General features: G+C 31.1%; 2 protein-coding genes across 2 annotated transcripts; both read left to right on the plus strand.

Moving 5' to 3' along the window:
* The first annotated feature begins 1,601 nt into the window (after positions 1-1,601).
* On the plus strand, positions 1,602-3,159 carry LOC129312076 (zinc finger protein 7-like). Its single transcript, XM_054954641.1, has one exon. The coding sequence runs from the start codon at positions 2,509-2,511 to the stop codon at positions 3,052-3,054; it is 546 nt and encodes a 181-aa protein (XP_054810616.1). The 5' UTR covers positions 1,602-2,508; the 3' UTR covers positions 3,055-3,159.
* Positions 3,160-20,513: 17,354 nt separating this feature from the next.
* On the plus strand, positions 20,514-22,826 carry LOC129310481 (probable indole-3-acetic acid-amido synthetase GH3.1). The gene is made up of 3 exons (XM_054952332.1): positions 20,514-20,910; positions 21,014-21,115; positions 21,254-22,826. The coding sequence occupies exons 1-3, from the start codon at positions 20,618-20,620 to the stop codon at positions 22,605-22,607; spliced, it is 1,749 nt and encodes a 582-aa protein (XP_054808307.1). The 5' UTR covers positions 20,514-20,617; the 3' UTR covers positions 22,608-22,826.
* The last annotated feature ends 1,341 nt before the right edge of the window (positions 22,827-24,167 follow it).

The following is a 24,167-nucleotide window of genomic DNA, read 5'->3' on the forward strand; positions in this document are numbered from 1 at the left end:
GTTTTAAAGTAAAAATAAAATTAAAAATAATTTTACAAATAAAATTTAGGCATTTACAAATTCTTAGCTCTATCACTAGATAAACATAATAGATAGAATAATATTTTTGAATAATTATTTAATTATCATCCATGCCAAATTAGTTAAAAATTAAAAATAAACTAAAGTTAATACCCCTTATAGGTAGGAGTTAAACAATATAAAAAGTTAAAGAAAAAATAATTCCCAAAAAATAATATTTTACTCATAATTAAATAATTTTTTATATAATACAATAATGGCTATTTTTCTCATATTCTTAAAAAAAGAAAAAAATACATTCTACCCAAAAATAATTAAAATATTTGTACTAATCGAGGCAATAATTTTAAATTAGTGATCTAGCTGTGATTGAATTGAGATCGATTTAATCATAATTAAAATAATATAATGTAATTAAAATATATAAAATATTTATATATAACCATAATAAGAGCAAAATTTAAACAACTAAGACACTAATTTATAAAAAAATGAAACATTCAAGAACGCATAATATAACAAAACAATAACAGAGCTACTTAAGTACAAATTTAATAAGTTATTATTTTTTATTTTATTTTTTAAATTTAAAATAATATTTTATGCTTAATAGAATTATTTAAAAATTAAAATTGATTAAAAAATAAAAAAATATTTTTAAAAAGTTTCGAGTATTTGGATTGGCCCGAATAAGTCAGAAGATATTAGGGTTGAACTTGACTATATAGGCTTTTTTAAAAAGGATATAATACTTTAAATCCGATCCAATTTGAATCTGTTTCGAATAAACCCAACCTGCCCAAATTACTGATTTTATTGAGAACTCACTTGATCGTCTCATCCGATTCACACTTTTAAGAACATGCTTTTCTACCATGCTTGGCACATCTTTAAGGGGCGCAACGCTCTAACCCATTATTCAAGAACTGAGTCAATAGTGATTTATAAGAAAGAGTATCAATTTTTAATAGAAATCCTAAGGAATCTTGTGAAAAAGACAATTTGTGACCAAGTTGATTGATGTTGGAGCTTCCTTGACTCTGATGCTTTCACAATACACATCTTTTGGAATCCCTGAGAAGAAAAAATAAGAACTTTTTTAAGTGACTTTGCTTTACTAGCATCTGCCACATGCGTAGAAATTCATGTTCCATGGGAACAAAAATGCTCAAAAAGTAGCATTGAGGCTTCCGCTAGCTTCGTGTACATTATGAAGTCCCCCATATTCGTTCAAATCCAAACTATGTAAGCCCCTGAGAATATGTCAGAAATAAGCCAATCCGAGTTTGATTCTACTAAGCTTATTTGGAACCAATAATCGTTGCTTGCATGTTGGATCCTTATCAGAAAATGCTTCAAGTAATCAAGTTGATCCCACCACAAGATTCCAGCGCGATATGAACATTGCTTCGTCATCCCATTACCGACTAAATCATGAACTTTGCTAAGGATTGTTACAGGAAGATTCTGATTTTTTTTCAAGAATAAGCACAAGTTGCTCTATATGCCTTTATATATTGCCGACTTACAAAAAGATAAGCTCAAAACCATTATCCTGCTTAGAGAGAGAAACTAATTTAGAACCAAAAATCACTTCCTCTTGACTTTTTTTTTTTCCTCCACCATTTTTGGCAGTTTCTGGGGCTCAACAGCTTTATGGTTACAATAAAAAAGATTGTGCAAAACTTGCAAGTATTCCAGTGTCTTAATTTGGAACATTGAAATGCTTCTTTGTTCACTGATAACGTGTCCTCTTTCTATTGCCTGCCATGGATCTTGCCTTAACTAACAAGAACAACAACCCATCATTCAGCTTAACATGTTTGAACTTTTAAAACCAGTGTCCTTTGTTTGTCTGTGTGTGTAAATAATGGCCTAGTAAAACATTATCTTTTCATATCAGACTTGTGGCTTCTAGGAACCCAAGACCACTAGGCACAGTAATCAAGCTAACAAGTGGTCCAGAATTTGCAAAGCCAGCATAGGAGCCTATAACTGCAGAATGGGATTTTGGGAATTGGGACAAAGTATAAATACCTATGTGGATCTTTTCTCATGCTGTAAGAAGACATCAACGACACAGCATTATTTTTTGGTTTTTTTCATTGACGCGTGTAGTTTAAAAGTGTAATCTTTATCTAGCACTACAAGACACTTCCAATAGTGGAAGGGTCTATTTTTAATCCATCAAGGAACAACTTATTTAGATGCCACGAGAAGAGTGAAGCTTAAGAGAAGCAAGCATCTGAAGACAAACATAAACCAACACCATGAAATGTCAGAACACAAGCATTGTCGTCTTCCAAAGTACATGCACCACTAAGTGGGAACACAGGATATAGCCGAGAGATAATAAAAGATAACACTTTTATTAAGTGATGATATTCATCTCCCGCAACTTCTATTTTTATTTGAGAGAGAGCAAGAGCAAGCACTCCCAAATTGTTGTATCTTAAACTATTCTGATCTGAAAGAAGCCAAGAAGCTATGACTTTCTGCAAGGAGGAAGAAGAAATGGTGGATGAGGTATCTGTTGCAGTATCAGTATCAATGAACAAAGAAGTAGAAGTTGGATCAGAGGGAACAAGAGAATGGTTGAGTTTAGGACTCAACGGATCTGACAAACCCCAGGACATGGAGGGCGCCGAAATATCAAAACCATTCCAGAATAACAAGGTATTCTCATGCAATTTCTGCATGAGAAAGTTTTATAGTTCACAAGCCCTAGGGGGTCACCAGAATGCACACAAGAGGGAAAGAGGAGAGGCAGAAAGGAACCAATCTCATAGAATGACGATGGTGGCGTCAAGGTCACTGGGAGTGCAGACACACTCATTTGTGCACAAGCCAAGCAGAGAAGCGTCAGGCATGGCGGCTCGATTCTGTGGTGTCAATCATGGGTTTCAAATGCCATATTGGATGCCGTTTATGGTAGAACAAGCTATGGATTTGAGTTGGCCAGGAAGTTTTCGTGTGGATTTGCCAAAACAAGAATCGGATGTAAATAAGCTTGACTTGGATCTTCAGCTCTGATGCACTTCACTCACAGCTTTCTTGATGTTTGGTCTTCACACGTAATGTGTTACACAATGCTAATAGAATATTAAATAAAAACGGTAATTTACTGTTCTTGTATTACCTCCTTGTTCTGCTATGACGATCAAGTTTTCTCCTTACGAGTTCAATTCCCCTTTTCATAGTTTTTGTTAGAATAGTGGCCAAACAGACAATATTGCAGCAGAAAACAGGGTGAGTATAATGTCACAATCTAAAATGCAAAGCGAGTAGAATAACACACAAGTTGGAGATAAAACTCCTGCATCATTCAATCAACTATTCAAGGGACAACTTCAGACAGAGTCGAAAAAACAACTGAGAGAGAAATTCCAGAAAGAGCGAGAAAGTTAGAGAGTAAGTAACAGAAGCAAAGGCAATCCACATTTTCCATAACCACTCTCGTAACTTCCACGTGAACCTTCTAGCGCGAGAACTCCCGCGCAATGCGTTGTGTCCCTCAACGCCAACTGCTTTCCCACTTGTACCTCCTAAGCCTTTGTGGAGTACAAGTTAACAGCTGAGTTACCAACTGGACACGTATACGTCTCATATAATTACGAATTAGAGAGCGCATTAGTTTAGTTGTAAAGACGTATTGAAGAATCTTGAGATTTTTTTTTTTTTTTTAGACTAAACACAGAGTCTTTGTTCCTTTCGAAGGACATGTTATGATAAGTCACTAAAATATGCGTTTCATGGTCACAGGGACATGAGGCAGGGTTTATTCTAAATTCACACGTTATAAATTTATATAACAGTCGAGATCTAACTTCTGAGTTTTCACTCCGTTTCTCACTATTCATTCATAGTTTCCATAAAAAATTAAATCACACACGTTCGTTTGGAACCGTATACCTCAGAGAAGGGGGCATGAATAACAACCTTCTTTAGCCAGAAAATCAGCGACCAAGTTCTACTCACCTGGCACACGTTTGTTTCTGGGCCATTAAGTGACTCAACCAGTATCTTGGAGTTACTTTCCACAAGGCCCAAATCCCAAGCGAGAGATTTAAGCCCTTTAACACAGCCCATTCCTCAGCCTCCAAAATGTTGCACCTTCCATGTCATAACTAAAACTAGCTAGAGGCAATAATTCAGGTAATAAGCTCAAAAAATCTTAATTTGGGTTTTGAAGTTTAGAAAACTTTTTTTTATTTGGATTTGTTCTGGCCACTTGAATAACCCAAGAAATTTAGGCCAAATCTGAACCCTAAATAGGTTTGATTTGAATGCCTAAATTCTTTTTTATTATAATAAAATAAAATTAAAACAAGATAATTGAAAATCTTGCTTTTGTTTATGATAAAAATGAAATTTTCTAAAAAAATAAAAAATAAAATAAAAGAATATTTAACATTTTGAAAATTTGGGATCAACCCAAATAAATTTAAAAGCTTAAAGTGTTAGGATCGGGTTTTTTATATAAATTTTTTATACATTTGAATATTTTAAGTTCAATTCACTTGAAGTATTGGTTCTAAACCCCCTTATCAAGTTCCGTGGCACCTCTCAAAAACCCCCCCAATCAAGCAATGACAGTTGAAGGAACATAGAACCATCCACATTTAATTTGCATCAGTTAAGGCGTTTTTTTTTTTTGTATTTTTTGTGTCTTAACTTTAATGGCCGTCATCTTTCAAAGCTTGGGCTTATTTTTGGATCTATGTACAGACCCCCTTCTGAGTTTCTACTGAAAACTTGGGCTGGTCGTATAAATTAAGAATGGTCCACTACTCAATCCCCGGCCCATTAATGGTCTACTTGCCCCCTTCTTGTCCTTGTGGACCACAAGTTTCCACTCAATTCAAGTAAGGTATTACTGCATGCTTAATTAGTTAATTATACACTGCAAGATTCAAACGACACAAATTAGGATTAATGTTTAGGATTCTTCTGACCGGGGTTTTGTCCACTATCGTTTATAAGCAATGAATTGTCTTGTCTTTTAAAACTTGACTGTGGACTCGGGGACATTCCAACGGCAAGTTCATTAAATAAATAAACTCAGGTAAACACACGCATCTTCAATGTTATTTTGCCATGCAAAAACAAAAACACAGAATAATTATGCTTATTAAGTGAGCATCTATCTTGTTCTTACGGTCTGAAGCTTTGTAACATATACCAATTCTAAATACAGTTATATGGAGTTCCCTTTATTATGTCATCAGCTGATAATCTAAGAGAGATAAAAGGGAAGCTTAATTTTTACACGTATTATCAGGAATAGAATGGTGTGGAGAATTCTTTGTATATAATTCAGAGAGATTCATATCCAATTTAAACAAAGATCACAATACTGAAACAAATCATAATAGGTTTGGGGAAGCCTAGTAGACAAGAAATCAAGAGCTTTAGTAGCCCGTCAGAACTGGCCTTTCATTTCCGGGAGACATGGAATATGAACGTACACACTGATGAGTAAATAAGTAACCTAGGAAAAAAAAGAACATGTCTTCCCTACAAATTCAGGCATATGAACATGTCTTCCCTACAAATTCAGGCATATGCATAACTTGCTAATAATATAATGATGCTATTAGCCAGCTGTTCCCCTACAACATCATCGATCAGTCAGCCTCAGCCATGTGATTTGTGAGTTGTGACGCTAATAGATACATCAAAGTAGTGTGAAATTTCAAAGGTAGGCCTTAGACCCACAAGATGAGCTTCTAGGGTTCAAAGGACCTTACCCATAAACCAGTCACACATTCCTGCCATAGAATTCATTTCAACACTGCAATGAAAGCTAATGTGTCCCTTTTCTCTATATGTCTTGAATGACTTTTTCAGAGGATCCAAATTTGCCCTGAAGAATATCTGCCCTTGGACTTAGCTGCATCATTTAACTACTACCACTGCCTGTAATCACATGATCAAGCAAATGATAATTTGCTTTTGATTTTGAGTATAGATTCTGTCCCTTCGTCAACTTTTAGTAGATTAGGATCTAAACTTCAAGGCTCTTAAATTATGTTGCTGTTGATGGCTAACAGTACAGCTTTAACTATTCTGTACCCTTCATCGAATCCCTTACGTAATTGAATTGTATTCTTGAACGGTTTGTTTTTCTTCAATTGATGGCGATGATGATGATGATGATTGATCTTATATATATATACACACACACCCCGTAGGCTTATGCTTTTATCTTCGTTCCCTTTAATCTTTTCCTTATAAACATTGTACACCAACACATGATCCATTTAGGGTTTGGCGTCAATTTTAGCCTCTAACATTTTTTTTGTTCTACGTATAGACTATGGTTCAGAATAATATGCAAGCTTGCACGGACTAGGTGAAAATTATGGCTGATTATGTGTGTGGTTATGGTATCTTCTCTCAATAACCCAGTGGCCCAAAAAATAAAAAAAAAATAAATTTTCTAAAATAAAAAAATAATAATTGGGTCATATGAAATACAAGAAGGACAAGAAAGCTCGCAAAGGACTTCTTTAAAATTAAATATATATGTAAAATTATTTTAGTACCATCTTACAATTTTAAAAAGTTATGATTTCCTAAATCATTTAGTTATTAGTGAAATCAAAACATATTTATACCAAATTTATAAAACTATATAAATGAGTTGTACTTTGCTAAAAAATAAGTTATAATTTTCTAAATCATTTTAATCATTTATAGACCAAACTTATAAATACTTATACCCAAACTTTATAAGCCATAAAAAGTAGTTGGATTTTGCTAATTGAAGAATAAGAAGAAAAGTAGAAAGTTATAATTTCTAAGTCTTTTACTTATGGAGGAAACTAAACTTATAATACTTATATCAACTATATGAACCATATAAAATTAGTTGTAAAGAGGTACTAAAAGAAGTTATATAGAAATTAATCTCAAAAAACTCTTTTGAAACCTCACTATCATTATCATTTCTTATTTAAAAGGGATTTATCTGTCTTTCTTTCTAAAAAAATATATAGTAGCTCAGGCCTAAAATAAATATGGCTCTCCTATGAGATAAAATATTTTTTATGGGCCCACACGTTTTTTTTCCAAATTAATATACTAAAATATAAATGAAAATGACATCTTTATTAGTTTTATGAATGATTCTTATCATATACATACATAAATACATACATATATATATCTATATATATATATCATACTTATTGGCGTTTGGTTATATACGAGAGCACCTCAGTCGCTGCTTGGTATGCCGTGAGATGTATTCCATCATAATTTTTATATAATTTTATGAAAGAGACATATAGTCTGCTTTATCTATGCATAGAGACCTACTAATATTTTAACCTTATGATTGGAGGTTTGTCCTTTTTTTTAATTTGTAGAGTAATTTGTAGTATATACTTTTTATTCGATTCATAGTAAATTAACATCAATGGCTAAAGTAGTGAAGATTTTAATTTTAGGGGCCTATGCATGGATTCATCATAATAAACAACAATCTGGAATTACTAATTATCCTTTTAAGGCTAATAATTCTTGAACAGATAGTTACAAATTAAATCATGTAATGAAATATATAATAATATATTTATTATATATGGAAGCCATTCTCAGTAGGCCCGTTTGGAAAACTATTTAACGCTACACGCTATACACCATTTATTCAATGTGCTTTAATATAAAGATTTTGAGAAGAAAAAAAAAAAAGCTTAATATTAGCAACTGACGCGACTAAATTAATTTTTCACTGAAAAAAGGAGTAAATTATTTTAGAAATGTATGGTTTACTGTATGTATAATTAAGATGCTCCATCGACCAAGCAACATATCCTAAATTATGAGTGAATCATACGTGCATAATAGTTTTACTGAAATTAAATATTTTCTTTTCATTATTCTTGAAATTAAATTATTATAATTTTAAATTTTTTTCAAAAATATCTTTCCTTAACTTAACTATTTAATCTGGCCAGAAAAGATGGATTAAAAAAAAATCATGTGTGTTCCATGGAAGCAGTTCAGACCAAAAATTGAAATTATATATATAACATATCTATGTACTTGTTAATAAAAAATCATATATATGTAATTTAAAAAAGAATGTTTGCATAATTTACCCGTAAATTATCAAACATTTTATATTTTGTTTTTAAATTTAGAGTAAGAAATATAAATGTAATACCAGCAATATTTTAATTGTTGAATATTGAAAAATCAATATGTGGTAAAATATAAAGAAATATGCACCTAACGAAGACATCTCTTTTCATTTTCACATCCCTCTTTTTCTTTTATTTCTCAATGTTTGTGATGTCCTTTTGTCCTTATTCAAGTACTTGATCAACTTGTTATACGATCCGAACCACGCACTAAACGTTGATTCTTCACGGGATAGTTTTAAGATTTAAAGGATATTACGAAAATCATTTAAATTTTGTGTTTGTTTCTTTTATTTATACCAATCCGTTCTCATATCAGGCATATCAATATCAACATATATATTCAATATATAATTGATCCAAATGTGTGGTTTTCATAAGTTACAAAGAATAAATGCAGTTATTTTTTTTTTCAATCTTTTTACATCATAGACATGTCTGATTTAACCTGTCATTAAATTATTTTATTCATTTAGATTGAGCCTTTAAGGACTTGTGATGTAAAACAAGAAGGGAAGAGGAAGAGAGACAAGAAGAAGAGAGCGAAAGAAGGAGGAAGAAGACAAAAACTCTCAAAAAATTTTATTATTCAATACTTAAAATTGAATACAAATAAAAAATTTTAGAACTATTTATAAAGCCTTAAAAATAATAAAATAATAAAGATATCTAGCTAGTTCAGATATTTTATTTTATTTAAAATAATACTTAAAGATAAAAATAAATTATAGATACTAAATCAAATAATATTAAACCCTAAAATACTAAATCAAATCTAATAAACCCTAAATACTAAATCAAATAATATTAAACCCTAAATACTAAATTAAATCTTATAAACCCAACATACTAAATCTCAATGGATGATAGTTAATTACTTTTATTTGGAATTATTTTATTAGTGTTGTTTAAATAAAGATATTGAATATCCATGCAATTATTTAGAATTTATTAGATTTGATTTAGTATCTAGCATTTAATATTATTTGATTTAATATCTATGATTTATTTTTATCTTTAAGTATTATCTCAAATAAAATAAAATATCTAGACTAGTTAGATATCTTATTGTCATCTTTTATATTATAATTTAATTTATATTTAAATTTATTATTATTTTATTATTTTTAGGACTTTATAAATAGTTTTAAAGTTTTTCATTTATATTCAATTTTAAATATTGAATAATCAAAGTTTTCTAGAGTTTCGATTTTCCTCCTCATTCTTTCTTTCTTTTCCTCCTCTCTCTCTCTCTCTTCCCCTCATCTCCTTCCCATTTTACATCAACTTGTGTATCCAAATATGATATAAAAATTAACGAGTTATAATATTCATAAACCATGAGTACGTAATATAATTCATTTCTCAAATCGCATGTAATATGCAGAATAAAAGAACCCATTTAGTTATTCAGTGAGACAAATAAGCAAATAAGATTTTAAAATAATAAATTCATCATAGATTAATCTTTTTATTAGTTGATCTATAAATTAATGCTAAAATGATTCAATTTAATAAATTTGTCAATCTCGAAAAAGTTAAACAACTTGGGAAAGATATATGAGATTAACTAAATAACAATAATTAACAACTATCAGCAGTAATTGATAACTTGAATTAACAACATGAGATTTCAATGTAAATATGTGATTTTATGAAACTTTTTTTACATTTAGATTTTTTGTGTGCAACCTTATAATGATTTTCCCAACAACTTGCATTTCTTATGATTGAAATTCATGCACTTATTAGTTATTGCATTATAATTAAAGCTATGATACTAAAAATATAAAAATGGTGTATATAATTTTTAATTTAAGATTATGAATAAACAACAAAATAAATTTGCGTGGTTCATAATTCGAAAATGTGTTCTTTTAACTACCATGCATGACAGTCAATAATAATGTAGAAGGCATCACTATTACACATCATCTACAAAATTTAAAAAAGAGGCATTATTGTTACACGTAAACTCTCTCAATTTGAATGAAGAAGGGAAGTTCTGCCTTATGTTAACATCGAGTTTTAAATAAAAATAAAAAAGAAAATTTTAATATAAAAACCTGCTTATAGAATTTTTTTATATTATCCTCTGCCAACTGTAACAACATACATGGATTACCAAATAGATAAACTCAATTCCAAAATTTGAAAGAGTCAAAGCAAAGGGGATAAGCCAACTCTTTAGACTTTTTTCGAGTTTACAATATTTGATACAATTTAAATTTCTATATATTCAATCATATTAGATAGATATATTTATATATGAACTTAAATTAGATAAGACGAAATGATTTTGGGCATAAATTAAGCTGGAAGGTTGATCTTTTCATTACTTTAAATCATACGTTTTCTTGTGTATTTCAAATGCCAAAAAGAATATTGAGTTCGAGCCTTACTTATTTTTTAATCAAAACAAGGTTAAAACATTAGGTATACTCAATTTTAAAAATTTATTTTTTGTTTTTATTTTTAACTAAAAATTAGGTAAGTAGAATCCTAATTAGAAGATGTCTGATATAGTAAAAAGAAAAATCATACTTATAAATTAATCAGAAGTCAAAAGTTCAAATTTTACATAGACAACAATGATTAAATTCTTAGCGGGAAGTATATTCTTTAAGTAAGTGCTTGCATGCTGGCCGTCAAATTAATTTTGGTTAAAGACCTAGGATACAAAGCAAAAAAAAAAAAACCCTTACAAATTAAATTATTTAACTTACATTTGTATAAAGCAACAATTTGATTTATCATTTAAAAAACAACAATCCGAACCCACGCTACTTTTAGTATGACACTGGATTCTATGAACTAAACCATATCATTGTGTGTGTGTGTGTACTGTAAAGGTCAAAACCAGTAGGGACAAGTAAACATGGTGGAAATTATGCCACGTCTTATCTGTTGATTAATTGGTAGTCTTAAAGTAAGTATGGACAACAAATTAAAATTCACGTCTTGTCGATACACTCGTGCAGATGTTTTTAGTTTTTAGTTCTAAGCGGCTTATATAATATTTTCTAAAATCCCTCATATTATTACGCACCCTAAAATAGAAAAAAAGGGCCAATATTTTTTATTTTATGATAGATAAATAATTTGTGTTCAGCTGAGACAAACTTTGGTAGTATTAGACTGTTAGTTCATTTTCAATGCCAAGTAATTTGCAGACACTGGCCTTTGTTTTCCTTTACTCCGTAGAAGACATGTCTTTGGAAAATTTGAGCCTTCCATGTGCTTGTGTTTTGAGGAATTAAAGTTCAATTGTTTCATTGATAAGATATCATTACCTTTTGCACCTCAGTCATGGAAAAATGTTCAAACGTACTATAAACCGGTTAATTAGTATTCTCTTTATTTTCATTCATAGGAAAAACTATTATTTTTATATAAACAAAATCACATATTTCAATAAACATTTATTACACATTTCTTAAATCACCCCTCATAATTATATTAATAAAAAATAATTCATACATGTTTATATTGATTAACATAGGGTGTTTTAGTCTAATTTTTTTATTTTTAGACGTAATTAATATAGTTAACTAACTTTTTAAAACTACATAGTAAAATTTTATATATATATATATATATATATAAACAAAGGGAGTATAATTTTAAGGGAAAATTATATCCAGATCCCACACACAAAAATTTATCACTTTAAAGTTTATTAGCAACTGAACTAAGATCATTAATAATACAATTAGTTATCAATAATTTTAGTTCAGGGAAGGGAAAAAAAGAGAAAGGAGGGTGAGAGAGAGGGGGAAATACTAAAATTCTCAAAAACTCCATTCAATAATATTCAAAAGTTAAATATAAATAAAAAATTTAGTTCTATTTATAAAGCTCTAAAAATAATAAAATAATAATAATTTAAATCTAAATCTCAAATCCTAAATCCAAATGTAATCTTAAAATTCTGATATATAAGGTAATTAGATACAATAAAAAAATAATAAATTCTTTTTCTAATTGACAAGCATCTGTATTTAAATGTCCTTCATAGATAATCCTAATATCTTAAATAAATTCTAATTATTTTAATTAACTATTATTCTATATTCCTTCAGTATGCCTTTCCTTGCAAATTAAATGATAAATAAATTAAATAATAAATAAATGTCGGTAGATATGCCCAGAAAAATAAACTGTCCATAAGTTTGAAATCTTTCACGATAAAAACAAGTAAACAACCACATAAAAAAATGACAATAAATGGCTCCTTTTTTTTTCTTGCTTTTAGATCAGAACTGTTTATAATAAAAAGTGCCTTCGCGGATTTGTCATGCACTCCCTCTGGTTCTTTTTCAAAATCATGTTTTAGAAGATTTTATTGGTCTTTTATATAAATTACTTTCTCTTTATTTTTGTAAATTTTAATGTGCAATATTTCAATTTTTAAAAAATTACTTCCCACATGTCAAATTATTCTTTTTAAATATAGGGACAAGATTGGTAAGTGATTTATTTTTAAAAAATTTTATTATTTTAACTATCTCATATTAATTTTAGTTAATTAATTAAAAGTGATTTATAAAAAAACATCGTAGGGGAATACAATTTTATTGGGGTGTGTATGTCTCCCCTCACGTGAATGGATTTTTCACTGTGCAACTTCTATATTTAAAGGTGAATTTTTTATTTTTTTACCTTTTTTAAGTGGGGAAAAAAAGAAACAAGTATTTATAGATGACTGAATAAATGTGCCGTAACAAAATTAAATAGACATCAAGCGATAATATATATAATTGAGAGATAGCATCGTATCCATCTCAATATGAACTTTTAAATTTAATGAATCATGTTTTATTTATATTTTTAATCACGATATTTTTAAAGGATGTAAAATGTAAAATAAACTTAATGTTTAAATTGTAAATTTATAAAAAAAAAGGACGACTTTAATAATTTAAAAACAAAAATTTTAAACATCTAAATCTTGTATACTTATTCCTTAGGGATGAAACTTCTCTCTGATGGGTTTTTTTTTTTTTTTTTTGTCTTATCCCCTATTTGGCTGGAAAGGGAGGAAAGATTCTAATGAATTCAATCTAAAAAAATGGATAAGTAGGGTAACATCTAGAGTAAATTAAAAGAATAAAAAATTAATTAAAACATTTTAATTCCTCTTCTCATTTTTTTTAAAAAATAAAATGGAACTCGTTAGAATAGATGCATAAAAAATGTAAAATTGCCTCGTGTGCACTTGAACAGTACTCAAGAAGGATTTCACTTGAAGAAATCCAAATGCCCACAGAAAGTGGCAAAGTAGGAACAATCAAGATAAATGAATAAGAAAAGTACTCCAAAAGAGTTAAGATTAAATTCAAAAAAATATGTCAACTTTATCGACTTTAGTGGAGAGAAAAAGTTTTTGTCTCTTTGAAATATTGTACTGTGATGCTTCCATATAATGGAGCTTTATCATTGACACCATCATATGTGGGAGCAGCTAGCAAGAGATCCGTACAAGATTAGTGCACGTATGTGGAAAATTTGAACTCTCATCCTCTGCTCCGCGGGAGGAATCTGCAACCATAAGATTGGACAGATAATACCCCACTATGGTCACGCGTTATACATCAAAAAAAGTCTCTTTAAAGTTAATATTTACGAAAATATATATAAATCTTCTAATATATGTAGAATTGTCCGCGCGATCCAAGCATAATATAATATCAAAACTTGGTCCTGTTCCATGTAACTTAAAACACACGAAAAGCCGAATCCAAGGTATTAACGTGTAAACAGACATAAATCATTTGACGCAATAATTAATTACCGTATCCATCTTTTCAATCAACAGTTGGTCTTGCCGGAATAAAGCTGTTATAATGCAATTGCTAATTAAGTTCACGCGTGACATTTTTTTTTTTTATATATATATCTCGACCTTTGACTCTCTCGTTTGCTTCACAGTCCCAAACTTTGAATCCAGACGTAGGTATTTGAACATTGACCAATTCGGCAAATCAGATTAAAGCACACAGTGTCACGAACCCAACCAAACACCTCGACGAAAATGTTTGATTTAGTTGCAGAAAACTCAACCCTGTTCTTTGAATCACTGTTCTCCTATTGAAAATATTTAACACTGAGTTGAACCCTTCTCAGAACTTTGGGCTCTCCATAACATTGTCCTTCCAATATTTCCATATGGTAAAATGCATCCATGTAATGATTTGATCATTTTAATATCTCACATCCTTCTCCAAGAAGAACCTAGCTAGATACTCCTTCAATCTTATTAATAAGATGAAAAATGATTTTTTTATCTTATTTATAAAACATGTTATTGACTTTTTTATTGCAAATTTTCCAAAGTATAATGTTAAAAAGGCATTAATTTTACATCTTTTAACATGTAGTTAATAAGGTTCTTTTTCAAAAATAACCTAGACATGTAACTAATAAATTTTTCAGTTGAACACCCTATTAACTAGGATAAAATGAAAAAATGTGTTATTTTTAATGCCTTGCAACAATACTAAACAAAAGGAGTACATTGTTTAGGTATGTATATATTTTTTTTAATTACAAGAGTAGGCGCTAATGATCAGAGCTAAAGTTACAAGTAAAATTGAATCCATGAACTTCCATGTATAAGAGAGTCCACATGCCACACAAGGTCATTGACTTAATGTATGCATATTTAATATGTAAAAACTTACTAAACTTTGAAAGAAAGTTAATGAGTTTTAATTTTTTTTAATTTTTATAAGATATGTTGTACAATAACTTACAAATAAGACCGGTGAACTTAGCTGATTACCGTTTTGCTTTTATCTTCTGATGCAGAAGTGTGAACGCATGCAAGACTTTTTCTTCTTTTCCCTTTTGTTTTTACTATCCACGTCTATAGATAGACAGGTAGAAAGAATAGAAATTTGAAGGGACAATAGAAGCAAAGGTTTTTGACCAAGTGAAGTTCTGAATTTTAAAAAAGTGAAGTTACGTAAAGAATTAATTAACAACAAACTCCGAAATTTCAAACAGGGTTTCTTGACGGCACCTCATATGTTGCATTTACGTCATATGAAACTGTTAGGTTGTATACCCAACCCACCTCACCAGGTTAAGGTTGACCACATGCACTTTGTATGGGTTACACAAATGGATAAAATCAGTTTAATGTTGTAATATTTCGAGGCAGGAGGTTCCCCTCGTGGAAACTTTTATTATTATTATTTTATCAATATTATTAATCTTTCTCTGCACATATGTTGTCCAAGAATTATATAACTGGGTGCAGTATTGTCTATTGATGAGAATCAGCTGACTTTCTTCGTTGAGGGCGTCTTTCTGTCAAAAGGCAAAAGGAAAAAAAAAAAAGTTGAACATGTCGAAATTTTGTTCTTTTTAGGATAAGGGAAGGGTCTAATTAAGAATGAGTTATTAGTGGTAAAAAAAAATTTAAAAAATAGCATGCATATTTTTTGGATATAAAAATTTAGATTAAAACGTGTATAATATTTTTAGTAAAAAAAAAGTATCATAATTAAATACGATGCCCGTTTATCTTATTCAATTCATCCATAATTAATCAGTTTGTGTCGATATATATATTTTTAATAATACAAACTTTTTTGAGTGAAATAATAATATAACTCTTGATATATGTACACAACTATGTAATAAGAAGTCATTTTTTCTTACTTTTTAAATGCACGCTGAATGGCCTTCATCGTACGTAGTACTTGGAAGATTTAATAATACATGTATACCCCATCTTATAAGAAAAGGTTAATATTTTTTTATCTTCATTATAAGCAAAAGCTACACAATTTTAAGTGTAATTAATTAATGCATATTGTTAATCGTGCTCTCATTCAAAGGTGGAAAAGAAGAGTAGCTGAAATTATAATAATAGATAACCGTCATTAAAAACTAGGGTATTTTAGGAGAAGAAATTCAATGTCAAATGTAATCAAATGAAACAATTAATTTTACTTATCACAGCCTTGAAGGGGTGCAAATACACTCTTCCTTTTGGAAAAATTATAAGTAAGGTATATATAAATTTTGCAACTTTGCACCCCTGTTTTGGATATTTTACTCCTTCTGGACTAATAAAAAATATTTAAACTCAAAAGTTAATTACATATGTAACATTTTAAAGATCGAGTATATTTACATATGGAGAGGATATTTATGTAAAAGATCATATCACTTGATCAACATAATTTTTTAAAAATAAAAATGATAATCTACTTATGTTATTACAATATTAATCCTAGTTCATTATTTTTGATTATTAAATTATTATTTTTTACAAATTAGAAATTTTAAAATTAAATTATCTTGTACTCTTGAGTTTGAGTTCTGACTCCGTCACTGCTTATAATTATGAGACATGTTGGAATAATTATTTAACTTTCACAACAATATCCTACATGAAAGCAGACCCCCAACAGTTTAAAAAAAATGACTCATGCGGCTTCTATGCCATCTAAAAAATCATAAAAGTTGACATCAACCGTCAAAACAATGATGAAATTAAATTTGCATTTGATAAAAGAAAATTTCCAAACATGTGGGGCAAGCAAGACCTCTGATATCCATACATTTGAATAAATAAAAATGTTATCTTAAAGACATAAAAAATTATCTTAAAATATGTGCACTACTTAAAAAAGGCATATTAGATGATTTTTTTTGCCTATCTAATATGCCTCTATCATAAATTTAAAAAAAAATATTAAACTATCCAATATTATAATATTGAATGATTCAAAGAAAACATTCAATATGTGATCCAGCATATCATATTGTAGGAGGGAATTATATATTGAATGATTAAGGTCATAGCCGTCCAAGGTCTAGCCACATATAGCTATAACCATCCAATATATTTTATTTTTTTAATAATAGAAATGTAGTCCTCTACAATAGTACAATTAAAATACACAAGAAAAATCCTGTCCAATCCAATCTAGAAATATATTAAACTAATAATTTTATTAAAACCATAAAAACCAAACTATACTATACAATTGCTCAATAGGAAATCAAAATAATACTAACTTATAAGACCTAAATGAGAAAAGATATATAAAAAAATTTCCAACTCACTTATTTTTTTATCCATAGCTAGAAAACATACTCACACCTTTCTTCAATGACTTTGTTGATGGTTTTGAAGAAGTCGTATTAAAGAATTGCAATATGAAGAAATGTCTTGCATCAGATTCTAAGCTTGCTAGGTGGAAGTTAGGATAATCATTTTATGCCACGGATGGAAAAAATTGAAACTTTGTAGCAACATTTCCAAATTTATTATTATTTAAAAAACACATAATTCAAGATGTGATAATTAAAGATGTCTGGGAGATGGGCATGAATCACAAGTCATTTTTATTTTATTTTATATGGAGCCTTCAATTAGATGCTTGAGTAGCCAGTAAGGGATTAATCTCACAATTCAATACTACTACTGATTCATTATAATCTTCTACTCTATATAATCTATAATATCTATCTGGACATGAATTGCGTATATATATATATAATCTATTGTGCTGTCAATGTCCTCCAAAGTTTGTTTCCATAAAAATGCATTTTCAACAAGCCACGATTTCCACATATATTATTTTCATTTTCATATCCCCTCTCTCTCACTTCTTTGACTAATCAGCGCCTTGATTCATCAGAATTCTCATGACAAAAATAAACAAATGAATAAATGAATAAAACGTTAATTAATCCGAAGGAGGACAGTAAATTAGCCCAAAGGCCAAGGTGATAGAATCATATAATTATAATCATATATCTATATATCTATCTTCCAATTACTTGATCTTCTTTCTTGGAATATATTCACAGATGAACCAATAAGATTGCCATACGCATGAATCCGAACAAGACGTACATACATACATATGGAACCAGAATCAATTCCTCTGGATTTTGCTTATACAACTTTAGCATTTCGAAGATTTAATTGAAGAGAAGTTTAAATTTAACACCTCAATTCAATGCACATGTACGTATCTCCATATGAACTAGAAATTGCTCGATTCAATGTTTTAGACTCTGAAAGCAACTATGACAATGATGGCAAAATATACACTTTTTTTGTCTCAATTTGGATTTGGTTATTGTGCCTGTACTATCTGAACCAATTAAAATCCATATTAATGATTTAAATAAATTTACTCATTTATTAATTTTAAATGAAATATAAATTTATAATTATTAATTTAGATTTCAATGATTTAAATGATACGGCACTAAATAGAGTCATCAAATCCAAATCTCTCGATAAGAAAATATTTAGACTCTACATTAGGAGGAATAATTAATGCCTTGCAGCTATATACTATCATCATCGTAAAAGCATCTTTTCCACAAATAAGTAGACACTGACTTGATGTTTTTCATTTTATTACTTTAGGATTTACATATATTATGAATATCGACAAAGTTAATTAATAGTTTGTTTTATTGATAATAGGAATAAATGTTGCATATTTATGGATTTAATTAGTGTATAGTACACACACACACTCATCAAATGTTAATTGCATATATATATATATATATATATTACTAGTTTTACTTTAGTGGACCCATAAAACACACATGGCCAACTTAATTACAGAAACCAGATGTAAGTGATTCAATAAATAATTCAAAAAGAACGAAAATGAAGATTTATAATTAAAAGCAATATATTATCCTACCACATCAAAATAGTGAAATTCTTGTGGAATAAATCCGTGAGAAATACCCTTCTCACATAAGCAAGGTCTATGAGAGCAATTTTATTATGGAATACAAGAATACAGTCAGTTGGAATTTTCTGTATGACCATGGAATTATATGTTTAATGAGAATCATTAGAGTATAATTATAGAATATCTAAATTGTTCTTAATTTAATTTGTGGAAGTCCTGTTCAACTTATAAGATAAAAATGGCAAATTAAATACTGTTAGAGAGCACGCAGCCTTATATATACATACATATATATATATATATAGCCTGAAATGAACAAACAGTGACGTGATCGTTTCAAAGTGAATTCGTGCTAATTCACGGTAATTCGCAATAATATTGAAACCCACATAATTCTCTTTTGTTTGCTTCTTTAATTTTGCACATATTATGCTCCCTATACTTTTCTTGTTTACTTGAGCAAATATAGGGAATTCATCCATGCTTAACTATATGGGTTTAAGAGGGCAACGATACGATCCGTAGGGTTGCATGCATCTCTCCAAAGAAATTAAAAAATAATTAATTCATCAATTCTTTGTTTTGTTTTGTTTGTGTGTTTATGATCAGGATTTTGATTTCGGCTCCAAATTAAAAGCATGAGACTCCTATATAGCTTGCCTCCTGCTTTTAAAATCATATCACTGTTTTACGTCTTCATGATATGTTAAGAGCTTCTTAATTATAGGATTAATGTATATTTTACTTGTCTAGATCATTCTCTCAATCATAGCTAGCACCGTAATGAATTTTCTAATAATGCCCTTAAGATAATGTATAATTGCACCACCATTGTGTAATTGTCACGACGTAAAAAGAATCAAAAACCATTTACCTACCCTTTGGATATAAAATTATCACCACTCACTCACATAAAGCAAACCACACCCAAATCATCAAATTAAAATGTAAAACTTCACAATCCTTTTATTAATTGAATTAATTAACATATGCCTTGTCCACGTCGTAGCCTGCATCACGCTACTTTTCTAGCCCAACTATGACCTTAATCATATCATTAAAAAACCATTCTGTCTAACAGTTTCGTTCATTCATAAAAAGTACAAACCACTAATACTTTCTCAACCTAGGTAGGGGCGTGCAGTAATTAGGAAACTTCTCTTGTGGTTGTTCTTTCTGTTTGATGTTTCTGAATTCTGACAGTTCATCATCATTATGTTATCGTCGTCGACCTTGTCACAGGTCGTGGTTAGAACAGCAAGAAGAATGCGATTACGCTTTGAATTGGGCTCCCTCTTCGAAACTGAAACGAGCAGCCCCCGTGGATCATCCCGCAGCCGTGTGTCGTTTTCGCAGAACAACAAACTCCGAAACGAACTGAGAGCGTCAGCTCAAGCGTAGGCTCGGAATCTTAGACGGCTTTTGCTGACTAAGCGATTGATAGGGCCCACACCTGTCGGGTCCTTGACCCCCAGCTCCTACGCGGCCCGGGCCCACGTGTATCTCAATTAGGACGCACTGAAAACCCTTCTAGTCTTTTTGTATCCCGACAAAACAGACGCTGGCTGAGCCTTGTGACATGACAAACAAAGCTTCTTGCCCTATATAAGCCTCATCAATTCAATAACTACAATCACAATCTCATAATCAGCTTCGCTTTTTATTAAAATCCTGAAATCCCTTTTCTCTTTTTGTGATTGAAATTCTGAAAACGCCCCACACCAGAATCAGATACATATCTTCTCTCAGCACACAGCCATGGCTTATGACCCTGCTAGTGAGAACGACGCGCAGGCTCTGCAATTCATAGAGGACATTACCAGAGACGCAGCCTCCGTGCAAGAGAGAGTTTTGGCCGAGATTCTCAGCCAAAACGCCGAGACTGAATACCTTAAACGGTTTCAACTCAACGGAGCCACCGACCGTGACACTTTCAAATCCAAGGTTCCTGTCGTTACTTACGAGAATTTGCAGTCCGATGTCCAACGCATTGTCAATGGTGATCGTTCCCCCATCTTCTCCTCTTGTCCAATCTCTGAGTTCCTCACCAGGTATATATATACTTCTACTGATATACTACAAACACACACAAGTATATTTGTACAAAGTATTATTGTCAGTTTTAACAAATATATACCGCCAAAAAAAATGCAGTTCTGGAACATCTGGTGGGGAGAGAAAACTGATGCCGACAATTGATGAAGAGATGGACCGTCGTCATCTACTGTTCAGCCTTCTCATGCCTCTGATAAAACAGTATGTTTCATTCCGGCTAGCTCCATTAACGTTATTGAGATTTTGCTTGACCACCGCTTTAAAGAAGTTTAAAGTTTGATCTTTCCTCGTTCTTCCTCCGATATTAATTCAATTTGTTTTTGTCCTTGAACTGAACAGAAATGTGCCGGATTTGGACAGCTGGAAGGCGCTTCGATTTTTGTTCATCAAGGCAGAGTCGAAGACTCCAGGCGGAATAGTGGCACGCCCAGCCAGCACAAGCTATTACACAAGCGAGCAATTCAAAAAGAGACCATTTGAAGCGTACACGAGCCCCAACGAAGTCATCGCTTGTACTGATTCGTTCCAGAGCATGTACGCGCAGATGTTATGTGGTCTCATCATGCGACACGAAGTCCAAAGAGTCGGAGCCATTTTCGCCTCTGGGTTTCTTAGAGCCCTCAAATTTCTTCAACATAACTATCAACAATTAGCCCACGACATCTCCACGGGGACTCTAAGCCCACAAATCACAGACGCTTCTATCAGAAAATGCATCGCTAACATCTTGAAACCCGACCCGGACCTCGCAGATTTCATCACAAGAGAATGTTCCAAAGAGAATTGGGAACGCATGATCACCAGAATTTGGCCTAACGCTAAATACCTTGACGTTATCGTCACGGGTGCTATGGCTCAGTACATCCCCACTCTCGATTATTACAGTGGTGGCCTACCTCTCGTCTGTACCATGTATGCTTCCTCGGAATGTTTCTTCGGACCTAATCTCAAACCCTTTTGCGACCCATCTGAAGTATCCTACTTAATCTTGCCAAACATGGGATACTTCGAGTTCTTGCCCCTTGACGACAAGTCATCTTCTGATCCGGTGGATCTGACCGACGTGGAAGTCGGAAAGCAATATGAGCTGGTTGTGACCACGTACGCCGGCCTGTGCCGATACCGAGTCGGCGATATTCTCCGAGTCACGCGGTTCCACAACTCGGCCCCGGAATTTCAGTTCGTGGGCAGAAGGAACGTTCTGTTGAGCATTGACTTGGACAAAACAGACGAGGCCGAGCTGCAAAAAGCCGTTGACAATGCGTCGTTGCTTCTAAAGGAGTTCAACACTAGCGTAGTGGAGTACACCAGCTACGCCGACACTAAATCCGCCCCAGGACATTACGTGATTTACTGGGAACTGTTAACGAAGGACGACCCTTCCGTCTGGCCCACGGATGAAGCCTTGAACCGGTGCTGTCTAGTGATGGAGGAGTCGCTGAACGCTATGTACCGACAAGGCAGAGTGGCCGACCGATCTATTGGACCGTTGGAAATAAGGGTGGTGAAGAACGGTACGTTTGAAGAGCTTATGGACTACGCGATCTCGAGAGGCGCGTCGATCAGCCAGTACAAAGCGCCGAGGTGTGTCAGTTCGACGCCAATTCTGGAACTGCTTGACTCGAGAGTGGTTTCGGTTCACTTCAGCCCTGCGGCACCACACTGGACGGCGGGAGGTCGCCGTTTGGATTGATGCAATGATGGCCGAAATTGAATGTCCAACCCAGAAAGCGTTAGGCTTTGTCTCTTGTATAACTGGATGATCACCTATGTGCCGGCTTTTTCAAGAAGTGATGTAATCGCTCTTGTCTCTTCTTCAATTTGTTACTTATTTTTGCTATATTATTCTGGTTCTTGTTTGTCCATTAAGTTAAAAATTGGTGAATAATAAGTTAGTGTCATGTCCAACAAAGCCTTGGTAGCCATGTTTATTTTTTCTTTTTTTTCTTTTTTATGTGTTTTTTTTTTTTCAACTGATGTATGTTTGATTTCTTTTCGAGAAGTTTTGGAAAGACTTTGAAAGTTGCTGGGGTTCATTTGACAATGTTGGGAATGGGAGGGAGATTTTAAATGTAAGGAAAGAAAAGACATTTTTTAAAATAAAAACAAAGAGAATTATTACTTCATCTGTCCCTATTTATTTGTCTTGATTTTCTTTCCATGTTAGTTTCAAATTTTGAAGGTATAATAATGACCCCTTTCCAATAATATCATTCTAAGAAAATAAAATTTCATATTCTGTCTTTTAATCTCTTGGTATTAAATGCTGTGGAATTAAATGGAGGAGAAAATGACCAAAAAAAAAAAATTCTTACATCTTGCTTAGATTGTTCATGGGTAATTTAAGACTTAATCACCTAACCTTACAAACTTAATATACTTTTATTCAATCAAATCAAAATAAATAAATTTTAATATATTAATAATATTAATAACGAGAACTTGTTATAGAATAAATAATATATAAAAAATCTTCATGTCTTAATTTAATTATAAACAAGTACCTCAAATATGTAAGTTCTAAATTTTATTTAGAAATTCCTAAATAAAATCAATATTAAGATTTTTTGTTCAAAAATAAAATTTCTTAAATAATATCACTGTAGATGGAGTTGCAAATATAAGAGAATAAGTTACAAATACCTATAGTTGAAAAAACAACATTATAAATTCAATGTTGAAATCTTGAATTTCTAAATAAAATTTGGAACTCGAATTACAAGTTAAGTTAAATGAAATTACAAATTAGATATAATAAATTGCAAATTTTTGAAACTAAATAAGTAATTTCTCATAAAAAATAAATATTAAGACTATGTTCATATGTAAAATTGGGATATAGAATTACAAATCATAATAGATGAAGTTGTAAATTCTTGAAGTTATTGAATAAATAATCTCATAAAATTCAATGTTTAAAATTTTGTGTTTTTTATTTTAAAAAAAACTGTGTTCTTATATTGAATTAGAAAACCGAGTTGCAAATCAAAGTAAAAAAAGCTACAAATTTCAGAAAGCAGAATGCAATTTTGTATATTAAAAATTTTGTAAAAAAAATCAATTAAAGACCCAAACAATTTCCTTTGTATGCTGAAATTTATTGGGACTTTGAGGTGATAAAATTGTCCCTTTAATACTTAAGTGTCATTCTCCCTTTGAAATATAAGAAAAGTCATTTCTTAAAATAAAAAATTGTCGCTTTCTCGATCTCTGTTTACTTGTCTTCATTTGCTTTCCATATTTGGCTTCAATT

The sequence above is a fragment of the Prosopis cineraria genome, unplaced genomic scaffold (assembly GCF_029017545.1).
Source record: "Prosopis cineraria cultivar Desert tree isolate PC_DT_omini unplaced genomic scaffold, ASM2901754v1 PC5, whole genome shotgun sequence".
In the NCBI taxonomy this organism is placed as follows: Eukaryota; Viridiplantae; Streptophyta; class Magnoliopsida; order Fabales; family Fabaceae; genus Prosopis; species Prosopis cineraria.

Bases quoted from the DNA above. Each gene is read 5' to 3' on its own strand.
- LOC129312076 (XM_054954641.1), top strand. From the start codon at position 2,509: ATGACTTTCTGCAAGGAGGAAGAAGAAATGGTGGATGAGGTATCTGTT.
- LOC129310481 (XM_054952332.1), top strand. From the start codon at position 20,618: ATGGCTTATGACCCTGCTAGTGAGAACGACGCGCAGGCTCTGCAATTC. The intron at 20,911-21,013 runs GTATATATATAC...AAAAAAATGCAG, and splicing joins ATCTCTGAGTTCCTCACCAG to TTCTGGAACATCTGGTGGGG. The intron at 21,116-21,253 runs GTATGTTTCATT...TGAACTGAACAG, and splicing joins CTCATGCCTCTGATAAAACA to AAATGTGCCGGATTTGGACA.